The sequence below is a fragment of the Biomphalaria glabrata genome, chromosome 9 (assembly GCF_947242115.1).
Source record: "Biomphalaria glabrata chromosome 9, xgBioGlab47.1, whole genome shotgun sequence".
Classification (NCBI taxonomy): Eukaryota; Metazoa; Mollusca; class Gastropoda; family Planorbidae; genus Biomphalaria; species Biomphalaria glabrata.
This window is the reverse complement of record NC_074719.1, coordinates 44,122,389-44,145,656: the sequence shown is the minus strand read 5'-3', so window position 1 is coordinate 44,145,656 and position 23,268 is coordinate 44,122,389. Positions and strand designations below refer to the sequence as shown.

General features: G+C 35.2%; 2 protein-coding genes across 13 annotated transcripts in view; one reads left to right on the top strand and one right to left on the bottom strand.

Annotated features, from left to right (window-relative positions):
- Positions 1-23,268, top strand: part of LOC129928052 (uncharacterized) — a 235,825-nt gene that overhangs the window by 210,131 nt on the left and 2,426 nt on the right. The window contains exons 1-3 of one of the 5 annotated variants that reach the window (XM_056040118.1): positions 15,784-15,901; positions 16,147-16,187; positions 17,714-18,646. In XM_056040118.1, coding sequence (XP_055896093.1) covers positions 16,181-16,187; positions 17,714-18,618 — 912 coding nt within the window. In that variant the 5' untranslated portion in view covers positions 15,784-15,901; positions 16,147-16,180 and the 3' untranslated portion in view covers positions 18,619-18,646. Of the gene's footprint in view, positions 1-15,783; positions 16,061-16,146; positions 16,188-17,713; positions 18,647-23,268 lie in introns of those variants that run through there. The other 4 variants (XM_056040120.1, XM_056040119.1, XM_056040117.1 and 1 more) reach the window with 4 other exon arrangements.
- Positions 1,310-15,756, bottom strand: LOC106071755 (uncharacterized). Of its 8 annotated transcripts, XM_056040110.1 has the most exons (6): positions 15,489-15,756; positions 14,431-14,478; positions 4,126-4,479; positions 3,837-4,009; positions 2,631-2,862; positions 1,310-1,586 (listed from the first exon to the last, which is right to left on the bottom strand). In XM_056040110.1, the coding sequence occupies exons 3-6, from the start codon at positions 4,462-4,464 to the stop codon at positions 1,329-1,331; spliced, it is 1,002 nt and encodes a 333-aa protein (XP_055896085.1). In that variant the 5' UTR covers positions 4,465-4,479; positions 14,431-14,478; positions 15,489-15,756; the 3' UTR covers positions 1,310-1,328. The 8 variants fall into 8 exon arrangements, with proteins under 8 accessions (XP_055896085.1, XP_055896084.1, XP_055896083.1 ...); XM_056040109.1 differs by lacking the exons at positions 14,431-14,478; positions 15,489-15,756 and adding an exon at positions 8,498-8,563; XM_056040108.1 differs by lacking the exons at positions 14,431-14,478; positions 15,489-15,756 and adding an exon at positions 6,900-7,044.

The following is a 23,268-nucleotide window of genomic DNA, read 5'->3' as shown; positions in this document are numbered from 1 at the left end:
ACTGGTCTTTAAAACAAACAAAATAACATACTATGGCTAGTTTTAGTGAGGGTTACATTGTTAACTCCCTTAGTTTTAAGAAATGGTTTACATTCTATAGGGAGTAAAAAAAACAATGAAGATAAAGCAATATGAAGAAATGTAATGGCCTTAAAATGGAACCTACAAGAGAATGTGAGAAATGAAGATAAAAAAGATTTTAAAAAAAAACAAAAAACAAAATAAGCAATGTCAAAAACACCAATTTTAAAGATTTCTGTTGCCGGATAAATAATAAAATTTACTTTGTGTTATAGACTACTATACATAGAAATACATAAGTATTAATATTTCCCTTATTGCACCTGTTACACTGAAAAAAAAAGCTATTAATGGATAGGCCTCCATGTATGAAAATACAGTAAACATGTGCAAATTCATTAACATGTTTGGATATATAAAACCCAGGAAATCATTAACAAATACATTTTGTTTTTGGAAAAGGGGATGGGGTCCAGCTATGTAGTGTTTCCATTTTAATATTTACCAGTCAATTTGTCATGCATGTACAATATCTTGTGTTACATAGATAAAGCTTATAAACAAAAGTAAATTTTCATTAAATTGACCTAGACATTTTACAATTGTCTGGCATTCCCCTCATGATGTATATGTTAAGGGCTTGACCTTTATATATAATTGATGATTTGATCACAATGATTTTTTGTGGTTAAACACATTCTTTAAGTAATCGAGAAAAAAAACAAGTCAGTAGGCCTAACAATCCTAGACATTTAATGGAAGGAAGGGTGTTGGGGGCAATGCAGTATGTCAATAGTTATGATCTAATCGAAAGATGCACTGCTGGATAGGTCCATAAGTCAAAAGAGATGAAGTATTAAGTCAATTAGAAGTCTATTAATTTTGAACGACTGATATGTATTGACATAAAGAGAAAGGTTTGGTGTGGGACCACGGTATGAGATTAGCTTACGAGTCACAATGTGCGATGTCAATCAAGTGATTCACTTTAAACAATGGTATTTGCTTTATTAATCTAGATAGAGGCACGCTGAAGATTTAAATCTATTGTGTGTGTGTCATAAAATTGGCCAATGTGACCTCATAACTTAGAGACTTATTTTATAGACTTAGAGATTATTACACAACTTTTTGATACTTAGAGATTATTACACAACTATTTGATTACGTCATCACAGTTTACTTCAAGGCTATTACTCCCCTGTTCCTTTTCTAATAAACAGACTAATGTTAATGATGTTCAAACTCAAGCAAGAAGTAAAAGAAACACATAAGTGAGAATCATAGGTGTAGGTCTAATGTGGCATTTATTTTCCTAATGAGGCCAGAATACGACGTGGCAGGGTGAACGTACGTCTGGCGTGGAGGGCTTGATTGTTGTCTACCAACATGACGTCTCCTTTCTCCCACGTGACGTCCACAGCCAGCTGGTCCAATATCTTCTCCAGGTCCTCCATGATGGCATCTGGCATAGGCGTGCCGTCCGAGAAGGTCACGGCTTTGCCAGGTGGGTTCCTGCTGTCCCTCCAGCCTAGATAGGCTGCAATTATGGAGTTGAACCAGACCTGTTGTAAAGATGTTTCAAGTATTTATTTTTTTTTTTAAATAGGACCTACAAATGTATATGCCTACATTTAGGACATGGACACTGACCATTAAGAAGACATAGACCTAGACCGCACAACGCGGAGAGAGATCGTGACCAAGTAAGCCATGGGCAGCGAAACCAACATGAGCCTTACTTCTCCTACCACCAAAGCAAAAGCCACCTTAACCTGCGATACATGTGGACGGGAGTGTCTCTCCAAAATAAGGCTCCACAGTCACATGAAAAAGTGTTTTACGAGGGGAACTATAGTCGTTACGACTGAAGGGGGACAATTTAATTAATATTTAGATATTTATATAAGAGATGATATTCTCAATGAGTGCAGCGTATAATGCGTTAACAATTCATCGCACTATGTTTGAACTTTTGATTAGGTACTTTTGTTCGGGACACTTTTCGTGGTCTATAGGACAGCAGGCTAACATTAAGATATTAGGAACATCAATAGTTACTTGAGAAATTAAAAAAAGATTCCCATTTCCTTCCCCGGCCAAACGTTAATTTTTAATTTAAAGGACTCTTTTATTTTTTTATTGATTGGACTATAAAGTGACATAAGAAAACAACTTCTTGTGATCCTAAGATATGCCCCCCCCCCTAAATTCCCGGAAGGATCACCAATCAGAAGTAAGCCCTGTTAGGAACTACTTTTAATCAACCTTTCTTACATTCTATCTAAGTGAATTGTTCACAGAACTACTAGCATATTCATGCGCTACACGATATCCCTTGTCAGCAGAGGAAACGACCAACCGCCTTAACTTTTCCCCCAATTAATTTCAGTCGGGTGGATTTGGGTTGGGTGGATTCAGGGGTTACTTAAAAATCTTAAAATTCAAAATACCAGATCTAACAATAACTCAAGTAGAACTATTTGAGGGAACATACAGTATATTCCTAGAGAGTTGTAGTTGTCATTATAAAAGAAAACATTTAGGAAAAAAATCCTTATAGATCTAGATTGAATGTTCTGCTACGATCTAAAGTTGAACCTCTTTACCTTCTTGCCTGTTCGAATGTCTTCTTTTATTGCCGGTAACACGGCCGTGACAGTTTTTAAACAGCCGTTTGGCAACCATTCAAAACTAGTCCCCTGCTCCAAGCACTTCTTCTCGGCTTCTGCCTTGTCATTGGTTAAAAATGTCGATTTCCAGCCTCGACCGATGGCCGAGCTTGGATCGTCTGCTTCCGGTAGAATTCTGGTGTACTGTATTTTCTTTTGTTCAAGATCTCTGTTGTGCATTAGTTGAGAAGTGAATTAATGACACTATCTCTAATATACTTACAAATAGAGAATACACAATAAACATTTCACTAGGATCAACATTTATTAATTTCAAGGCCCCCATAGTCTTTCTTATTTTTGCAGAACAATGATTAGTACTCGCCTACGTTTGTGGTCGCCCCCAACTCCAATATGTGAATGTAATCAAAATAGATATTTAAGCGGTAGAGAGATATACGTGCTTGGGAAGACATAGCTCCAGACCTCACTACTTGGAGAGAGAAGCAATCAACAACGAACAGAAAACGACTGGCTCCTTCAAAGCATAGCCAGGCTTTAATTTCACATGGAAAATGTTGCTTGCAAGAATTCATCTCCGAAAAAGGGATTTATAGTTTATAATTATAGCTATAAACTCCGGCTGAGATAGGAGAAAGTTTGGGAAGCGGCTAGATACCCTATCCTGTAGAAAAACCACTAGCTACAGAAACACAAAACAGCAAATCAACAGAAGTCACGCACCTGGGAGAAGATGGACCTCCAGCTGGAAGGTTTATGACGCATGCCGGTGAAAGCCAAAGTCACATGGAAGCCGACGGGCCGAAGACCATCATCTCTTCCTTACCTTGAAACCCCCAAAGAAAGAGGAAGAGGGGACGACTCAGGAATACATGGCGCCGATATTTGGAAACAGATACCAAGCAGATGGGGACAGTTGGAGAGACTCTCCCATAACCTGAAGCTGGTTGGTAGCTTATGCCCCAGACGGGACCACAGGCAGAGATGAGATGAGTTTTAGGTATGACAAAACAAAATATTTCACGATACGAGCCTTAGCTGTCTTACGACAAAAGACAGCCAATGACATATGTTACCAAGCTTCTCTTATCTAAATATGTGGGTATCAAACACACCTTACGTAATTATGTGGCTACCAAACACATCTTTGGTAATTGTAATTAATTATAAAAGTATACTTGCGCTATGAATTGTGGGTATTTCTCCAACATGGCCTTGTAAACTAAGTTGGACAACACGATAGGCGTCTGCCCGCCACTAGGTGGCGCTACATCACAGAAAAAGAAAAGTATGCTGGGATATGTAGGTACCTGCGCCATTTCATGATGAAAAGGAATCGGTTTATCTGGCGGGGCCTGTTGATATAAGTGATGGATTCAACGATAATCGTTTATTTATTAATATATATTTCTCTTTTATGCTTTCTTAATTTTTGTGTAGTCTTTATAAATTATTCTAGTGTTTTTCTTACCTCGTTTGCGGTAAAAACTTTGGAAGTGATCTGGTTTCTGACTGCCGCCCCGCCTACATAAGGCAACGGATTTATTCCGTATGACGTAACAAATTTGTCAAAATCTTGGGCATCGTTTAATGGGAAGCCACGAAAGAAAACAGCTCCATGTTTTAGTAACTTTTCTTGAATACTTCCACTTTGACTCTTCAACCACTTGCAGGCATCTTCAGCAGTCTTGATTTTATCTCCAGCTTCTGGATTTGGTGACAGGACAAGAGGGAACACTAGGTCATCAAAGTCTTTTTGTTCTGATATTCTAATCTCTTTCACCCGAGAGTCTCCTGCTGAGTTTGACATTATTATCAATGCCAGCTGAAAATATTTAAACATTTGAAAACATTCATTTCCATTTTATACAAAATACGAGTTGCTAGTTTGCACAATCTGTATATCATTCTCCATTAAGAGCGGTGTCAAACAAGGATGTGTACTGGCCCCTACACTATTTGGCATCTTCTTCTCAGTCGTACTATCCAGTGCTTTTAAATCCCTGGAAGACGGAATATACATCCATAGCAGATCCGATGGAAGGCTCTTTAACCTGGCACGTCTTAAAGCCAAAACGAAAAGGCGTCGTATCTTGATAAGGGAGCTGCTGTTTGCCGATGACGCGGCACTCGTATCTCACTCACAAGGAGGTCTACAGAAGCTAGTGAACGCCTTAGCAGCTGCTTGTCAAGAGTTTAGCCTTACTATAAGTCTCTCCAAGACCGAAATCCTGGCACAAGACGTCGCAGAAATACCTATAATACAAATTGGGAACCACACCCTTTCAGTGGTGCAGGAATTTACCTACTTGGGTTCAACAATTGTCAGTAACCTAGACTTAGACATCGAGCTGACAAAAAGGATAGGAAAAGCTACCACAGCATTGGCAAAACTCTCCAAGCGCGTCTGGGAAAATGGTAAATTGACCACAGCGACCAAAATCCTAGTCTACAACGCCTGTGTTGTGAGCACTCTCCTTTATGGCAGTGAGAGCTGGTCAACATACATGTACCAAGAGCACAGATTGAATAGTTTCCACTTGCGCTGCCTGAGACGCATAATGGGTATCTCTTGGAGGGACCATGTCTCCAATCAGGAAGTTTTAAGATTGGCCAATATGAACAGCATGTATGCTCTCCTGACACAAAGAAGATTACGCTGGCTCGGACATGTCACCCGCATGCCAGATGGCAGAATCCCGAAAGATATCTTATATGCTGAGCTTTTGGAAGGAGTCAGACCCAAGGGCCGCCCAAGACTAACATATAGAGATGTCTGCAAGCGAGACATGAGAGCCTCAGGCATCAGCGAAAGTATGTGGGAAAACATAGCCAAAGACCGGAGTGCATGGAGACAGACTGTGCGTGCTGGAACAACCCTTGCTGAGAACAAAAGAATTGAAGCGGCTTTAATCAAGAGGGATAAAAAGAAAGCTGCCCTGTCTGCTAGCCCTAAATCAGAGGCATACACATGTACGAATTGTGGCAAAGTCTGCCGTTCTAGAATTGGCTTGATTAGCCACACCAGATTCTGCCCCGTCTCAAGATTAAGCCAAAACCAGTGACTCATTTGGGCGCATCCATTGCCTTTCGAGACAAAAGGAGCCATATATCAGTGTATTATTTGTAGAATGGGCGGCTTAGTGGCAAAGCGCCTGGTTGTCTTACAAATCAAGGACATTCAGCTCCAACGCTGTTAAGTCTGGGATTTTAAACTTCGGAATTTTTAGGACCCTCCTGAGTCCAAACTCTAATGGGTAACTGACATTCTTTGGGAAAATAAAGTTGTTTGATCATTGTGATGGTCATACGACACCAAGGTTAACTGCCCAATAGATTATGGGTCATACAAGGGTTACATTTTCTCTTGCTTTTGGAAGTTGTCATTATTGCAAAGAGTAGATTATTGCAAATAAAACATAATTAATAGCTCATGGCATAATGGGTTTATGGAATATCAGGCCCAGAATGATCGAAATGTGTGTAGTCCTGGTGATAGTCAGTGGGTTAGCAAGGGCTAAGTAGGTTGTTGCTCCTGAGTAAATACTGCATACTATCTTGACTTGACTTCTCTCTAGAATCAACTACCCCGATAAGATTTAATTTCATCTCTCTTAAGAGTTAACCACTCTGATAATATTACGACACAAAACCCAATCTACAATTAAAAAGGATAAAACATGGTCTGATCTGACGTATGCAATTTTCAGAGTTTGTTAACTTTCGAGCGGCTCATTATAAGCATAACTACAAAAGAAAACGATTGAACCTAAATGGCTGGCTGCTCATGTGTGCTTTGCGCTCTGGACTAACGTTTGGTGGTCTCGTTGGTTTCGGGTTCGAACCATGCCCAACTGCCTTTGCCCACCTTATTAGGATGTAATTATGTTCAAATTTAAAGCAAAATCCGAAACATGTAAAACATATATATCTGACCTTCCTCACAGTGTTAATGCTAAAAAAACGTCTGTATTAGTTTGATTTCTTGTACAATGTTACAAATATATTTCACCAATCTTGATTTCATACTAAGCAAAAAAAAGAGCTTAAAAAGTATAGAATTAGTTCATGTTATAAGTCCTGCTGCTTCTTTATATTCTCTTGTAATTTAGTATTAGCATTTAGCAGCCTATTAAAAACTGAACTTAACATGATCAGAGTATCAAAATAAAACTGAACTAAAATAAAAGTAATTATCTTAGTATATTTAAAACTGCTTACATATAAAATCCAGTTTTTACTTACACAGATCCCAAGAGTTCTAGCTGTGCGTTTCAGATAAAAAAAAAATGGACTTTGGTCTAATAAGATATTTAGATAACAGGGGAAAAAAAACGTTTTTAGGAGCATGGCTATTTCAATTTGAAAAAAAAAGCGAAATCTATTTAATAGTAAGGTGAATGAATGTAAGTTTAAAGGTTAAGGAAAATATATTGTTAATACATAGATGCCAATGCTGCACGAGGAACACAGTGCAGTGATTAATCTCTATTAGCTTTCTCCCCTTTCTCTGTGGTACCCATCTTCTATTAGCTTTCTACCCGTTCTCTGTGGTACCCATCTTCTATTAGCTTTCTACCCGTTATCTGTGGTACACGTCTTCTATTAGCTTTCTACCCTTTCTCTGTGGTACCCATCTTCTATTAGCTTTCTACCCGTTCTCTGTGGTACCCAACTTCTATTAGCTTTCTACCCGTTCTCTGTGGTACCCGTCTTCTATTAGCTTTCTACCCTTTCTCTGTGGTACCCATCTTCTATTAGCTTTCTACCAGTTCTCTGTGGTACCCATCTTCTATTAGCCTATTAGTCATGCATTCCTTTCCCGAACGTATGCATCATACACACTTAAGTACACACACACACACACCAACACCCCTCATCTGTATGTGGGCATGGTATTTTGTTTCATAAACATGGAACCTGGATATCAGAAGAAACAAATTAATGATAATATGCGTGGGGGGAAGCGTGGTCGAGAGGCTAAGTACGCTTGAATTTGGCTTGGCTACCCATGAAGGGGGGGCTCGAGGTTCAACACCCGACGTGAGCAGAGCTATGTTTACCGAGCGCCTGAAAGCAGCATGGAAAAACCTTTACACAGATGCCCCCCCCCCCCCTGTGATAATCTATATATATAATTCTTATCTTGGCTCAAGAGTTTGGACAAGAAGAAGAAGTAAGAAGAAGTAAAGGAAAGATCACTCTCTTACTTCTGCGAAAAGTCACCCCACGAAAAAACAAGAGGAGGGGATAACAAGTATTCAAAAAATAGCAGGGCCGGTCCGTTGTAACCAAGAAAGATCACTCTTTTTTTTAAATTTCTACCTTACGTAAAAAAGAGGGGGGGGGAGAACAAATATTTATTTGAGCCGTCGCTATGGATGGTTGCATGGTCGTGCGGTTTGCGCGCTGTACTGTCGTTTGGATTTATCAAACCCTGCCCGCTCCCACCCTGCGGGAGGTTTGGACTAGGAAGTAAACTATCTTCAACTCTGAAGGAACATCCGAAACATGTAAAATATTTTACAAACAAACATTTTACAAACACTAAATAGCAACGCCGGACTTAACCATTGTGACCAAGAAGTCATGGAAAGAGAACAAGTAATCTACTATGTATATTCACCCGTCACTAAATAGCAGGGCCGGACTTAACCATTGTGGGGCCCTATGCGAAACGTATTTCGCGGGGCCAAGTTTGGGTAGGGAAGCGGATTATAAGTGAAATTAAAGAAATTGTATTAGAAAATAAATTCGTCTATGCATTTTATTCATTCTTACAGAATTACTTTCATAAAGTATATCATAATAATTCATAGATCACGCTTAATAGTAAGAATTACCAAATGTTCTAATCTATCTACGAGAATTGTTGACCTCAAGTAGTTCTTCATTTGTTTGAGGCGCGAGAAGGTTCTTTCACCTAATTACAATATGCAAAATGATTTTTTAGAAACATAATTGTAAGATTTAATAATGGACATATCAAAAATAATATTATTCTTTAAACAACAAAAAAAAAAAAAAAAAAAGGCGTAGAAATAAAAAGAAAAAAAAAAGTACAGGGTAATTTGCAATAATATTTATGCAATTCACTCAAACTTGACTAGAATGTAAGCTTGAGTAAGTACTTTAAAAAATCTCACTTTTACTTTCCCAAAGATGTATAAATTAATTTTTATTATAATTCAAATAGAAATCGGTGGTCAAATACTATGATTTCGTTTCATCAAGACTTAAATAAACAGACTGGCCAAAAAGATAAATTATCAAATTAACAGTGGAAAACACAGAATTTTAAGGACTATGTGAATTTGCTCTACACCCTAAAGAAAAAAAAATATATGATCTTTAATTTTAAGAATCTAAATAAAAAATAATTCCAGTATTCTTGATCCTTACATTAAAAAGAAGTTCATCTTCCTTTTATTTTTTTTTCTTCTATTTTATAACTTACACAAAAATTGAGAAATACTAAGGCAGAAAATTAAAGGCGCATGATCCGTCAATAAGACGTGGTGGGGCCATTTAGTGCAAACGACATCAGCAGAACGATCGTTGGTCCTTCAAGCGAAATGTGTGACCTTTCTGAAGTTAGAAAGGCGCATAGCTTCTGGAATGGCATTTTGAATCCATTTTGTTGCAGATAACTAAACCGAAAACAATTTGAAACGTCCTCGTTGATTATATGGATTTTGTTAACCACAGAAATATGAAAACTTTATTTGTTATGCAACTAATTTGAAGTCGATATAAGGGATCTTAAAAAAAGAAAAAAAAAGACAATGATAGTAAAAGATTAATAGAGATTTAAAAAAAAAAGTAAACAATGTCAAAAGATAACTAAAAAAAAAAAAAAACAACGTTTTAAACTATAGTGCTTAGTAATATGATTCTGTAGTGCCAATAAATAGGGAAAAAAAGTATTCGCATTTTAAAAAAATGTAGCTTAGAGCTTAGGAAAATCTACCATAGATTGCATTTAAATTAATTATTGCTTACACTTTGAAATCATATTGATTTGCCGACGTTTTCTTTCCAATATGAATATTGCTGAATGCAAATAAAAAAAACAACAATTGGTTAAATGTATATTCTAAGACTAAACTTAACCACATTGATTTTTATAGAGCATTATTGAAACTCATAAAACTCTACATGTTGATTCTTCATCTTTCTTACGAACATTCTGGGTGACATAAACAGGATCAGGAGGACGAACGCTAGGAAGATTTCTTTCCAGAGCATCTAGCCGATCTAGATACACTTTTAGTTTACCTGTTCCATTATCTTTGATTTTAATGTTGTTCCTCAAGACAGCTATTTCTTGCATAATTTTCTCTCTGGTGGTGTATGTTTGTGTACAACTCGCTTGAGTCTGTATGTCCTTTATTTCCTTTTCATAACGTTCTTTAAGGCCGGATTTTTCCATCTCAAGATCAAGTAAAAACCCCAGTCTGTCCTTTTCGTATTTCATAAAAACTTGCAGATTGTAAGATGCCATTGATGACTTATTCAGCTTTAAAATTTCAGCTATTAACGTTTGTCTTGTTTCTTCATATTTTTCTTTGCAACTTATTTTATTGCACATTAAAACTGCTCTTCCATTACATTTATTTATTAATTGCTCGAAATGTTTTTCTTGCTTATAAAGCCATTTTTTAAAATCCTCATCAAGATGATCACCTTTAGTAATAACTATAATACATCGCTTATAGAAGTCCTCCTTTCCAAATGTAGTTTCAAGAATGGAAACACATTTTTGGTCTTCTTGGGAGAATTTCGCAGCGATGTTATATACTAGAAGAAAAACTGATATTTCTTCGCTACTTCTAATTAATTTTCGCATATTTTCCATCATTTCCTCGGCACTTGTTAATTCGGTTAAGTCTGAATCCATGAGTCCTTGCGTATCGTAGATAACGAGCGTATAACCGTCGACGTCCTTTTCAGAGTGTTTGCTCACACTTATAGTCTCATTCGTTAAGCAATTACTTGAATCGAAGTGAACTCTTCCAGATAGACTGTTTCCAGTTGCGCTCTTTCCTGCCCCAACTTTACCAAGCAGAAGTATTTTAATTTTAGGTTGTGTTTTGTTTGCTAAAAGTTAATAGAAGGAAATTAGAAATAAATGTTTAATTAACAAAGATATTTTTATTTAAGGTTGTGAACTAGAAATCTATACATTTTTTTTATTTTAACATTTAACTAAAGCTAAAACAAGATAATAACATTATAGGAACATTTTTAATTTTATTAAGAACTAGCCGGACATTACCCGCGGCCTGCGGGCCTTAGTTTGTGTATTGCTTATGTAGTCACTGATATAGTGCATTAGAAACAAGTAAAGAAAATAATAATGTTATAAGTAAAGCGAATGCATGAATTCATGAATGAAAAAATATTATGAATGGAGCTAAAAATAGCTAATTGACCTGAATCCAATTTTGTAATGAAAAATGCTTTAGAAAAACAAATTTGAATGTTAATTTGATTAAAATATAAAATAAATGGAGTATAATTAGTATGTTCATGTGTTTAATTATAAAACAATCTTTGCTAAGAGAATTTCTATCATCTTAGAGCTGAAATAGTGTTTTAGGGCTACAATACATACACTACGGTCTAAGTTAGTACACAAGGAACATTTCTGCCAAGTTTTATCAAGATTGGTCAAACGGTTTTGATTTCTATTCATCACATACAAACATACGATATGTACATACATATCATAGGATGGCTGCCTGGTCGTGCGGTTTGCGCGCTGGACTGTCATTCAGATTTATCGATGGTCCCGGGTTAAAACCCTGCTCGCTCCCATCCCCCGTCGTCCTGCGGGAGGTTTGGACTAGGAAGTAATTATCTTCAACTCTGAAGGAACATCCGAAACATGTAAAACATTTTTTTACAACATACGACTTAATTTCTACTTTATAGTATAAGATACATCTGTGAATAATCTTAACTTATAAAATACGGGGTGAAGAGATATATCCTATGGTACTTTAAAGCACTTTATTTCTAATAAATAAATTTCTACTAAACAAGAAAAAACATTAAAAATACTATTTAAAAAGACAATACCTCCTGTATGCAACGCATAGAGCAATTGTTTTTCTTTTTATAACTTATGAATTTTAGATAAAAAAAAACAACGGAACATTTTTTACCCCCCCCCTTTTTTGGGGCAAGTCCCCCCCCCCCCCCCGGTCCCCCAGAGACATAATCCTGGGTATGGGAATGCATATATATATATATATATACTATACTTTATGACGATTATTATTATGGCCGGAACAGCTATTCTTTTCTTGTTTTTTTTTTTTTTTTTAAATTTTAATAACCAGGCCACAGTTTAACGATCATATACCTTCTTCTCTCTTTAATTCTTGTATCTATCTGCTATAGTGAAGTCTTAGGACTCTTCTCTCTTTTCCCTCTCTGGAACTGCGCATCTTAATTTCTGCCACTTAGATTTTTTGACTTCGAAAGACCCGCTTCGTAATGCCCCCCCGACACATACACGCACTTTTACTTTAGAGCCGTGAATTGTAATATTACGGCCCCAGAAAAAAAAAAAAAAGGTTAGTCCTTCGTACACTCTTTGATTCTATTTCGGTTTGTCATTGAACACTGCCTTTTGTTAGGTTCGATTATTTCTCATGTTTTGAAATTAAAAAAAAACAAGCTATGATGAAATCATATCTAAGTTTAGCATTAACATATTTATGCATGGTATAAGACAGTGATGCCCAACCTAATTCGACCAGCGGGCCATTTATATTTCCGACACTCGTGTCGCGGGCCACATGAACAAAGAGTAGGCTGTCAAGAGCGTGGGTGTGTAAGATGTGAGATTGTGTGTGTGTTTGTTTATTTTATGGGTTGGCGTGTGAATTGTTTTATCACGGGATTTTCAAGGGGGGACAATTAGGTTTCTAGCGGTCAGTCTAGCAGTTGGAGAGCTGACCTGGACTGAGTAGGGTGCTGGTGTTTTGTGTATTTCATAAGAGTGATATAATTGTGTGCTTTATTAAGTATTAAAGTCTTATCGATATTCATGAATATAAGGAGTTAGAGTTGATGTATACTAAGTGTTCGTATTTGAGTTAAGCAAGTATTGACAAGTGTAATTGAGAATCATACCCTAGATTATCGAGCCATATGTAAGTGTAGTAAGGAACTCACCCGAGTTCCCTTACATAGGCCTACAAAAACGATATTGACCTGAAACCCGTAGATCCTGTGCGTCATTAATTCATGGGATATTTGAAATTTATCTTTTTTCCCCGAGTCAGAAGATGGCTTCATTTCTCTACTTAAACTATCAGCAACATTGTAGCTAGCTTTACAACGGAGTAATTTTTTTGGTAAATATACTCATCAATCCTTCTATTTCTATGCTTATTTTAACAATCTTTTATTCGCAGCTCAAACCAAGAATGCCGTCATATTTGTTTCATAATGTCGTTTATATGTTGTTATTTTTTTTTTAAACAGTCACACTTTCTTTATAAAACAAATATGTTGAGGGCCCTAAGCCCCTAACGTAAGTAGGCTAAAGATAAATTTTTACATTTTTTGGGGGAAAAAGGGGGGATTTTCAACACTTTGTGCCGACATTTCGGCGGGCTGGATGGACTCACGTCGCGGGCCGGATCTGGCCCGAGGGCCGTACTTTGGGCATCATTAGCAGTGAAGCCCAACCTAATTTGGTCTGCGGACCATTTTAATTTCAAGCGCCATTGTCGGGGGCCATATCACCAAAAAGATACAAAAGCGAAATTAAATTGTCCTCAAGCTATTTTATCAGAAACCTGTGGATCTATAAACTTACATAAATTAATGGGATAATTGAGGTTTATCTTTTTTACGCGTCGTAAAATGACTCATTTTCGTGTCTCTTTTTTGTAAATATTCCCATCAATCCTCAAATCTGTAGGCATAGTTTAACAATTTTTTATTCGCGTCTCAAACCAAGAATGCCGCCGTATTAGTTTGATAATGCTTTTTTTTTCAAAATAGCCAAATTTTTTTAATAAAACAAATATGTTGGCTTATTTAGTTATTATCATGTTCTAAAAAAAAATCCGTTCACTTTTTTAGTATATTCTATATTTTGAGTTCCATTTCATAAACACACAAAGATTATGGTACTAATCCATCAGAGAAAAAGTAAGATCCGTAACGTAGATAAAGAAATATTTTTGAATATTTTTTAAGTGGAAATTTTCTACACTCTGTACTGACCTTACGGCGGGTCGGATGGGGTTACGTCGCGGGCCGGATCTGGTCCGCGGGCCGTATTTTGGGTATCAATGTTTTAGAGTTTTCTCCGTTACCGACAAAAGCAGGTAAAATCAGTTTTTCTTTTCTGCATTTACTTAGGAATGAATTTTTGTGTAGCTCTACTAGTATATTGGCCCAACAAGTTCACGGAACACCTATTCAGGCCTCAGGGAACACTAGAATCTAGTGCTCGAGGTGTAAACGACATTGATAACTTTGAAATATGCTTAATATCTTTTTTGTTTTGTTTGTTTTACAAGTTTCGGATGTTCCTATAAGTTGAGGACAATTGACATCATAGGCCAAACCTCCCGCAGGGCGACGGGGATAGCAGGGTTTGAACCCGGGACCATTGAGACGACAGAACGAGAAATAAAATTAATATTTACGCAAGATCCTCAATTAAATGCATCTGCTTTATAGTATTGCCAAATCGAGACATACCACAAGCAAATATTTGTTAAGAAAAAAATAAATAATACATTACCTGATGCCATTGTACTTCTAATGAATTGTTTGTCTATATTGTCTTTACCTGGTAAAATAGAATGAAAATATTGAATGTGTTTGGTATGTATGTAAACATTTCTTTATGTATGAAGTTATCTATATAAGCATGCATAAGAGTATTATATCCATGCATCATTAGACAAGCAACGTCGAGACATTTTAATATGCAGTTTTTGAGACCTATTATTGGCTTGGAGGAAAGTCTCTGTAGAGCAACTACTTAAATGGTTGCGCTCAGTCCACTGTGGTTCAGACATTTTAATACTGAATTTACTGCTTAAAGAGGACGGCGTAACAGAGATATAAAGCGCTATAAAGATAAACTCAAGCGCCATTTCGTTCTCACTGGCAGAGTGGAAAGTAGCTTGGCAGTAATGGCCTCGTAAAGAGACAGCTGGAAAGCTTTCCTAAAGGCTGCGAGACATACCATTTGAGACCGAAAGGAAAGCCCATATTGAAGACAGGTGCAGAAGACGGAATAGACCGCCAGGGGACAACGGCCTTGTCTGCATGAGATGCTAAAAAATATGCAGGTCGCAACTGGGTTTGCGTAGTCATGTGAGACACTGCACTCAGTCTTAATCTCCGGAATCGAAGACTTTTATATTATTTTATAACATAAAAGTACAAGGTCGTCAATGCACATAAAAATTGCGGTCTCTCTGCAAAGAACACTGTCGCCTAATCTTTTAGTATGTAGCACGTAGGACTGTTACATCTAGAAATCAACCTCTTTAATTACTTGTCATTTGTCTCTGACAACTGCCACTGTTCACATCAACTACCGTCTACACTAATCTATAGTCTACCGCCTCCTATATTAAACTAACTACAGCACTTTAACCGTCACCTGGCTGACCTGATATTGACCATAATTTTTTTACACATAAGCCTAATATTCAATATTTTGTTCAAAACTTTATATAAAATTTAAAGATAAAACACACCGATTAACAATTTATGAGTTCCATACACTAACAGTAACTTATTGTACGAGTAACTACATACTGTTCTCCTATTTCACACCCGACTTACGCTCCTGGAATCCAGGTATATCGAGTCTGTTGAATATTTCTCTTTATGGTTTCACCTATTTGTGACCAAATCTATACATTTTCTCGAACTATATTGCAGTATTAAATAACCAATTTTTTAAAATCCCAGTCTCTAAAGATAAAGTGTTGTTGTACTATACGTCGTCTATGTATGTTTAGGCCGCTGCTTCGTCTACTGCTTCAACGTCGTATCGATTATCAGTGATCGGTGACGGTTTTCATAAAATATCAAGCTAAATTAACTTCTAACGCACGCTTAAGACACAAGTGGCAATTTTGGAATTTCCTTTTTCCTGAAAATTGAGCTTTCTGTCACTCTGTTCTCGGGATATAAAATTTGGTTGTTGTCCATCGTATTATCATTTCGTATTTGCATAACGAATTGAACACTCTGTTAGTATATAGTATATCTTAATTTTGTGTACATTTGTGTAAATGCCTTTTTGTTTGTAGAGCTGCAAACTAAGTATAGACCCAAACCTTATTTTCTCAATGATAATAAAGTAAAGATACTCAGAGATTATTTAGCACGTTTTAGCATAAATCTAACAGGTATATATATATATAACATGAACACAAGAAAATGTAAATAAATTGCGATATAAAATATAATTGAACTTTTTTTTCTTTTCTTTAAGCCTGATTATACAACTACCCAAGGGTGAGATCAAAATGTCTGGTAAGTATATTTTTTAATATTTGAATATCTATACCAATACTGTAAAAATAGTTTAGCCGACATTCGTAAAACGAAATAGTTCTTCTACCTGTAGGTATTCTGAACAGTTTTGTTGTATTCTGAAAAGTGTAGAATTGGTGTTTTTTTTTTAGCGGCCCCCGAAAGTGGAAAAGACGCTATTAGTTTTTGTGTGACCTGTCTGTCCGTCCGTCCGTCCGTTCTGTTTAGATCTCGTAAAATAGAAAAGATAGTGAAAATCAGACATCATAATATTTTAAACCATTCAAAGTTCTGATGCAATTGCTACTTTTTTTTTTCTAAAAGCGAAAAATCTAATTTTAAAAATCAGAATGCAAGCAGTTTTTTCATAAAAATACACCACTTTTACAACTAATCACTATTAATAGTAACAAACACGGGAGGTTATTTAGTAAGGAAGATGAATATTTACCATAATTTTAACACATTCATGCAAACCGTATTCGATTTTTTTTTCATATTTTGTTTACAATTGTATTACAAAGTTAAGTAAGTTCTGTCAAACCAACTACTAAATTTACAACAAAAAATGCTTACTTTTATTTTTAAAGAGAAAAAATCTATTTAGTATGCATATAAGTGAAACATACTGTAAAACAACAAATAATAAGTAGTTTTTCTTATTATCTCGCAAACTGCGGTATCGCATACTAGCAAAAGAAGAACTATACATACCTTCAAAAGGAGACTTTTGAATTTGAAGGCTAGAAAATTGTGTTAGCTGTGGGGTAGTTTGTAGTGCGGGCCGTTATATTGATGGTTTTTAAATGTGTTCAAGGAGATATACACATATACCAACTATTTAAACAGCACTGTTGCAAGGGTCTGCGCTTTTAGAATTCAATGACAGCCGTTTCATTAGAATGTACAATGACCAAAATGATGGGCCTATGAAGTGCTTGAGCATAATCTATAAATGGGGGTTTAAATGGGGGTTTAAATGGGGGTTGCAAGCCTTTCGTTTGTAGGATGAGAGACACATTTTGACGTCTAGAAACCTGTGTTGGTGGTGGGGGAGCGCTGTAATGCGCGCCATTTTATTGATGAGTGTAAGAGTGTTCCAGACAAAATAAAGATCTTCTTCTTCTTCTTCTTCTTCTAGCCAGCTTTATTGCTGCTGAGCTGTGAGCTCTTTTGCAGACTGTGCCAAGGAAAAAAAAAAGTGTGCTGTTTTCTTCAGTTGTTCAGCACTGCCGTACAGGGTGTTGTTTATGTTGGGCTGTAGTGGAAATAGGGTCTTCCTAAGGTGGATTAGGCATTCAAAGAGGATATGGATTACGGTTTCATAAGGGTGGGAGCAGTGTCTGCAAAGGGGGAGTTGTGTGGAGTTTATTTTGATATATACCAACTATTTAAATCTTAGCATAGCACGGGTATGTAAATCTATTTGTCATTCTTTGAAAAACTTGTGCTGGTGAAGAGAGAGAGAGCGTAGAGTTTTTGTCCTAAAATTTATAAAATTTGTTTAAATATTCTTTAAATTGCAGCCAATAAAGAAGAGTTGACGGTTTTACTACTTGGAAAGAAAGGAAGTGGGAGAAATTCGGTAACAGGAGTCCTCGATGATACTCTCGATAGCACTGTCGATGTTTCGGAAGCATTAATATTTGAGAAAAGGCTCAGAGATGATCATCAATGTCGACTGCATATTTTCAAAGCTCCGGGAATCTGGGACATCGACAAGTTGGAAACCAGCGATGGTTTCAAGCAGATGAGTGACGATATGTTGAGATTAATGCAACACGTCAATGATAGTCAAGAAAAAGGAATCACCGCTTTCCTGTTTGTTATGAACATTAACGAGAAATTTAAACAGGAAGACAAAAAACTTATCTTCACTTTTCAAAGTATCTTTGGAGATGATAATTTTTGGGAACGTTGCATCATAGTTTGTACTGATAGAAAGTACTTCGAAGGTGACTTCATCGAATGGATCGACAATCAAACAGGGGTGTTTGCAGCTCTGATTGATAAATGCAACAAAAGATTGGTGTTAATAAAGATAAAAGCAAACCAGTACGATTCGTCTCACCCTCTTCTAACGGAAATAATAAATGTGAAAAGAAACCACCGTAGAAACTACACATTGAATGACTACATGAAACAAGAAAGATGGTTACCTAGGATTGAAGAAATCCCAAAGACTATAAATAGCAATAGCTTTCCGGAAGATCATTTTTGGATTCGATTCGAAGAATTAGAAAGAAAAAATCTTAATAAAATGTCATTTGATGAAAAATGGGAATTTGGTCAGCAATTGGCTGTGCTAAAATATCATGTTAGTAAAGCAGATGCAGGAACTAATTCTCTCATTTCTATTAAGAGGCATATTACTGATCTAGAACAAGCTGTTTTCAGGGACCTCAAAGGTAGTCCCTGCAAAATATTGTAATTATAATTCTTTCATATTTAAGGTTAATGTCACTGGGTTGTTTTATATGTTATGAATGTGGCTGTGGTTATCAATGTAGGCGTGGTGGTGACATTGGGTTCTTGTTACAAATCACTGAATAATGAAATGACGCTGGGTGTAGCAGACACAATAAGTTTAATATAACACCACATAGTGAATACACCATACAATTCGACCCAGGAATGGTCAGTATTAATCCAACAGTAATATGCGAATATCACAACTTAGTACTTATTCTATAACCAACTACTTTAAACATCTAACTCTACTGCTTATATCTTAAGTGACTCAATACAAGTGCTTGCTACAAGATCTCTATGTGGACTGCCTGCCTTTAACTCTCTGGTTCACCTAAGGTCAAAAGTGTTCACCTTAGTGCAACATGGGTTGTGAATAAGATTCACAATATGGAATTAACATACACAATACAGAATTAGGGTTTCTACTCTATGGCACCAACTTTGAGGTGGTGACATTACCTATCACCCCCCTTTTGAAAAAAATTTTGAAGAAATTTTTTTCAGCTTGACGACATAATTATCATAAGTAGGATCAATTGGAATTCTTGGGGTCTATCAAATGTACAATTGCAGAGTTCAAATAGAACTACAAACTTCAAATAAAATATATAATATGACAGTGTTACACAAAATATTTGCTGAATCAAAAAAAATTCATACAAGGGCAAAATTCTCTAATTCATCATATTCTTGTAAGGCAATTCAAATAATTCTCTGAGTCAAATACTTAACATCCCAAATAATTCTTTACATGTAGTTCTAATATATACATCAATGTTCAAATGTGTTCAATATTTACAAGTCTTTTTCATAATAATATGTGCAAAGTGTGACGAAAATTTCAATGACAATCTCCTATGTCACAATGTGAAAAATTAATACAAGTTTTTATACACAATATCTATTTATAAAAAAATCTTTGACACTATAGAAATGTTAGAAGTCTGTTTTTTTTTTTTTTTTTTAACACCAATAGTACAATATGTACAAATCATGTAGAAAATGTTACAAGTAAGTCTCAATATGTAAGTGATAAGTATAGAAAAATTCAAGATATGTGTCAAAATTCAACATCAAATTGTTTAATGATCATTGTTACAAATTCAATGTATCTGTTTACTTCAATAAAAAATTGTTGTGCATTAATATTACACAAGTAAATATGTATAATTCAAGTATCAAAATATTTGCTCAAAAGTATGAACATGAAATCAAAATAAATATCTTTCATAGTGCTTGTTACATGCACCTTATGTTTCAATTAAGTATTTCTCCATATGACAGTTCAAATAATTTGTAGCTAGTAATGGCAAAAGTTTAATGTTACATTGTTTATCCAATAATTATTGTGTACAAAGTTCAAAAAAATCTTTAGTCAAAAAAATTCAACTGAGAAAATGCGTCAGTTGTGATACTATCTTTGAGTTTACATTAATTTGTTCAAGCATATATATACAAGCATAACATCATAATGGTTTAGTTGTATTTATTTTAATCTGTTGTGAAAAAATGTGTAAGTCCAATTTAAAAGAATAATATCAAGTGTCTCTTTCAGTACTTGAAATATCAAAAAGTTTGTACAACAATTTTCTTGTTTACATCAATGATTGTTACAAAAATATAGTCCATAAGAATAGTTTGACAAAAATGTTTTCAAAAAAATACAAGTGTATGTCAATATTTGATTACACTAATTGACATTAAATAAATAAGTTACATTATGAATCAATCTCCTTTTTTCAATAGTATTGAAAAATGTGACTAAGTTATATAATTGTGATAAATGACATAGTAAAAAAAATTCCAATCTTGTTTACAATAGCTGTAGAAAAAAATTTTTGTCCAAGTTGTTCTCAATACAATGAGAAAAAATAATGTTTACATTGCATGGAAAAAATTAAGTTAGGTACTGAATAAGTTGGGAAAAAAATTCAATGTTTGTTTACATTGTTGAGTACAAAAATGTTTTTCTTGTTGACAAAAGAATGTGAAAAAAATGTAGGTTACAATGAAGTAATCAAATTCCAAAGTTTGTTTACAAATAGAGTTTAAAAAATGGTTTCTAGTTCAATGTTTAAAAATAGTACTCAATGTTTACAAAATAATGCTCAATGTTCACAAAATAATGCTCAATGTTTACCAGATGCGATGTATTAAGTCAACAACACTGATATTAATTGTGAGTCCCTTAATTGGTGTTCCATATATTTTATGTAATAACTCTTTGTAATGGCCAAAGTTTTTTATTTGTACCCACATTGACTCTCCAAGTTCTGGATGTTTCCAAACTTTTTTATATCCAAAATCACAAGTTATATCTTGTACTATTTGAAAAATTTCTTTCTGGAAATCACAATCAGACAGGTCATAAAACCATATTGTTTTATGTATTACTGGCTTTTGATGCACTTTAACTTTTGGATAAGATCCAATAATTACTGGACTGATAGTATTTTCAAGTATTACAACTTTTATTTTCCCTTTTATAAATGGTGATTTGATTTCAGCAATGGCAGTTTTACATTCTATCTTTCTAGAGTTTGGTAAGGTTACAATGGCTATATCATTCAAATAATCTTCTTTTTCTACTAAATTGGGCTCTACAAAAGTAATTGTGGATTCTTCATCAACTATGCATACAACATCCTGATAATTGACTTCTAGATCATATACTTCTATCTGTTTGCTGTTTTTAAATGTCAAGGCTAATATTTCTTCTGTTATTATTACTTTAGGTGAGTTAGTGTTAATGTCATTTTGTATTTCTTGTTTTTCAGCTTTATCTTTATCATCTATTTGTATTTCATCTGTTTGTATTTCACTATCATTTGTTTGTGTGTTAATTGTTTGGCAATCTTTATTTAGTTTAGATGCTTCTGTTAGCAAATGAGTTTGACATTCTACATCTATTTTATTTGTAATTGACTGATTATCTTTAGTTCCTTCATGTATACTGACATTGTTGTACTCATGTGAATTAGTAGTTGATGCTAACTCAATGTTTTCTTGATTTACACTATTGGCCCATTTTACTAAGGCTTCTTCTGACAGTTCAACTATGTTCTCTATGTTCCCTATAATTAGTTCTTCAGCTGGGTTGTTCATTACTATGGCTTTGTATTGACCAGTGAACCATGGCGATTCAATGAAAACTAATGCTGTTTCACATACTTCCCATAAGTCTTTATTCGCATAAGTCAGTGTGACCTTATCTTCAAGTATTTGTTCAGGTTTTACTAGTGATTTCTTTACAATGATTGAGGTGCAGCCGCTGTCACGTAATGCATATACCTTAATGCCATCCACATATGCAGGATACACTTTTAATTTGGCTACCTTTGTCTGTATATATGCTACTGTTTCATATTCTATTGGTCTTTCATTTGCTACAGCTGCTATGTTTTGTCTGGTATGATTGTTATTGTGGTAAGTATGTTGTCTATCTTGAAATTGATCTCTTCTAGACATTCTGTTGTTTTGCCATCTTCTGTTTGTTTGATGTGATCTACTGTTAGTTGGACTGTAGCTTTGCCATGTTCTTCTGTTATATTGTTGTTGATAGGATCTATTATAGTTAGGACTGAAGCTCTGGAAAGTTCTGTTATCTCTTCCATATTTATGGTTTCTATTTACATATTGCTGTTTTTCTGATGCCATTCTCTTTCTGCACTCTGCTTTGGTGTGACCCAATATGCCACAGAAAAAACATTGTATGCTCTTGGCATATTTAAATTTATTTGTAGTTCTTGGATGGTTTTCTGTCACTGTTGCAGCTACATTATACAATTCCCTTTTGTCAATGGTGATGTTTGGGTGTGAGTCTTTGTATGTTGTTAAGTTTGATATCAATTCAGCTTCATTTTTTATTTTTCTCTCCTTCAGGAATGAGAATGCTGCATCTGTAACATTTATTAACACATTCTCAATGAGAAAGAAATCTAATATCTGTTTGGGGTCATCTAAGTTACAGTTTGCGAGTTGTAGCCACTTTGTCATGTTCTGGCGCATGTCATGTATTGTTCTTTTTAAATCTGCATTCTTGGCTAGTTTTATTTCCCTAAAAAGTTTTCGATAGTGCTCCTCCGTTTTGCCAAAATGTTCAATAAGTCTTTGCTTTACTGTGTTGTAGTCTTTTCTTTGCTCCATAGTTAGTGTGTCGATGATGTTTAGTGGTTCACCTCTTAGGTTAGCTAGAAGTTGTTGAGCCATTTGTGCACTATTCATATTTGCTGTTTGACAGATGTATTCAAATTGAATAATGAAATTTTCTAATGTGTCTTCTTTTGGGTCAAAGTTCCTAAATTTGCTATGCTTGTCTTTATTTTCTTTTGCTAGTTTTGCCATTTTTTCTTCATGTTCTTTTAATTTTATTTCATGCTGGCGTTCTTTTTCTTTCTCTAAGTTTTCTTGTTCTTTCTCTCTCAGTCTTCTTTCATGTAGCCTTTCTTCCCGTTGCTTGTCTTTTTCTACTCTAATTCTATCTATTTCAATTTTAATGAATGCAGCTATATCATCTTCTTTTAACTTTAGTTTATCCACTATCTCTATTAGTTTTTCATACTCAGCCATTTTCAAAGATTCAAATTAGTAATATAGTTTATTAATAGAT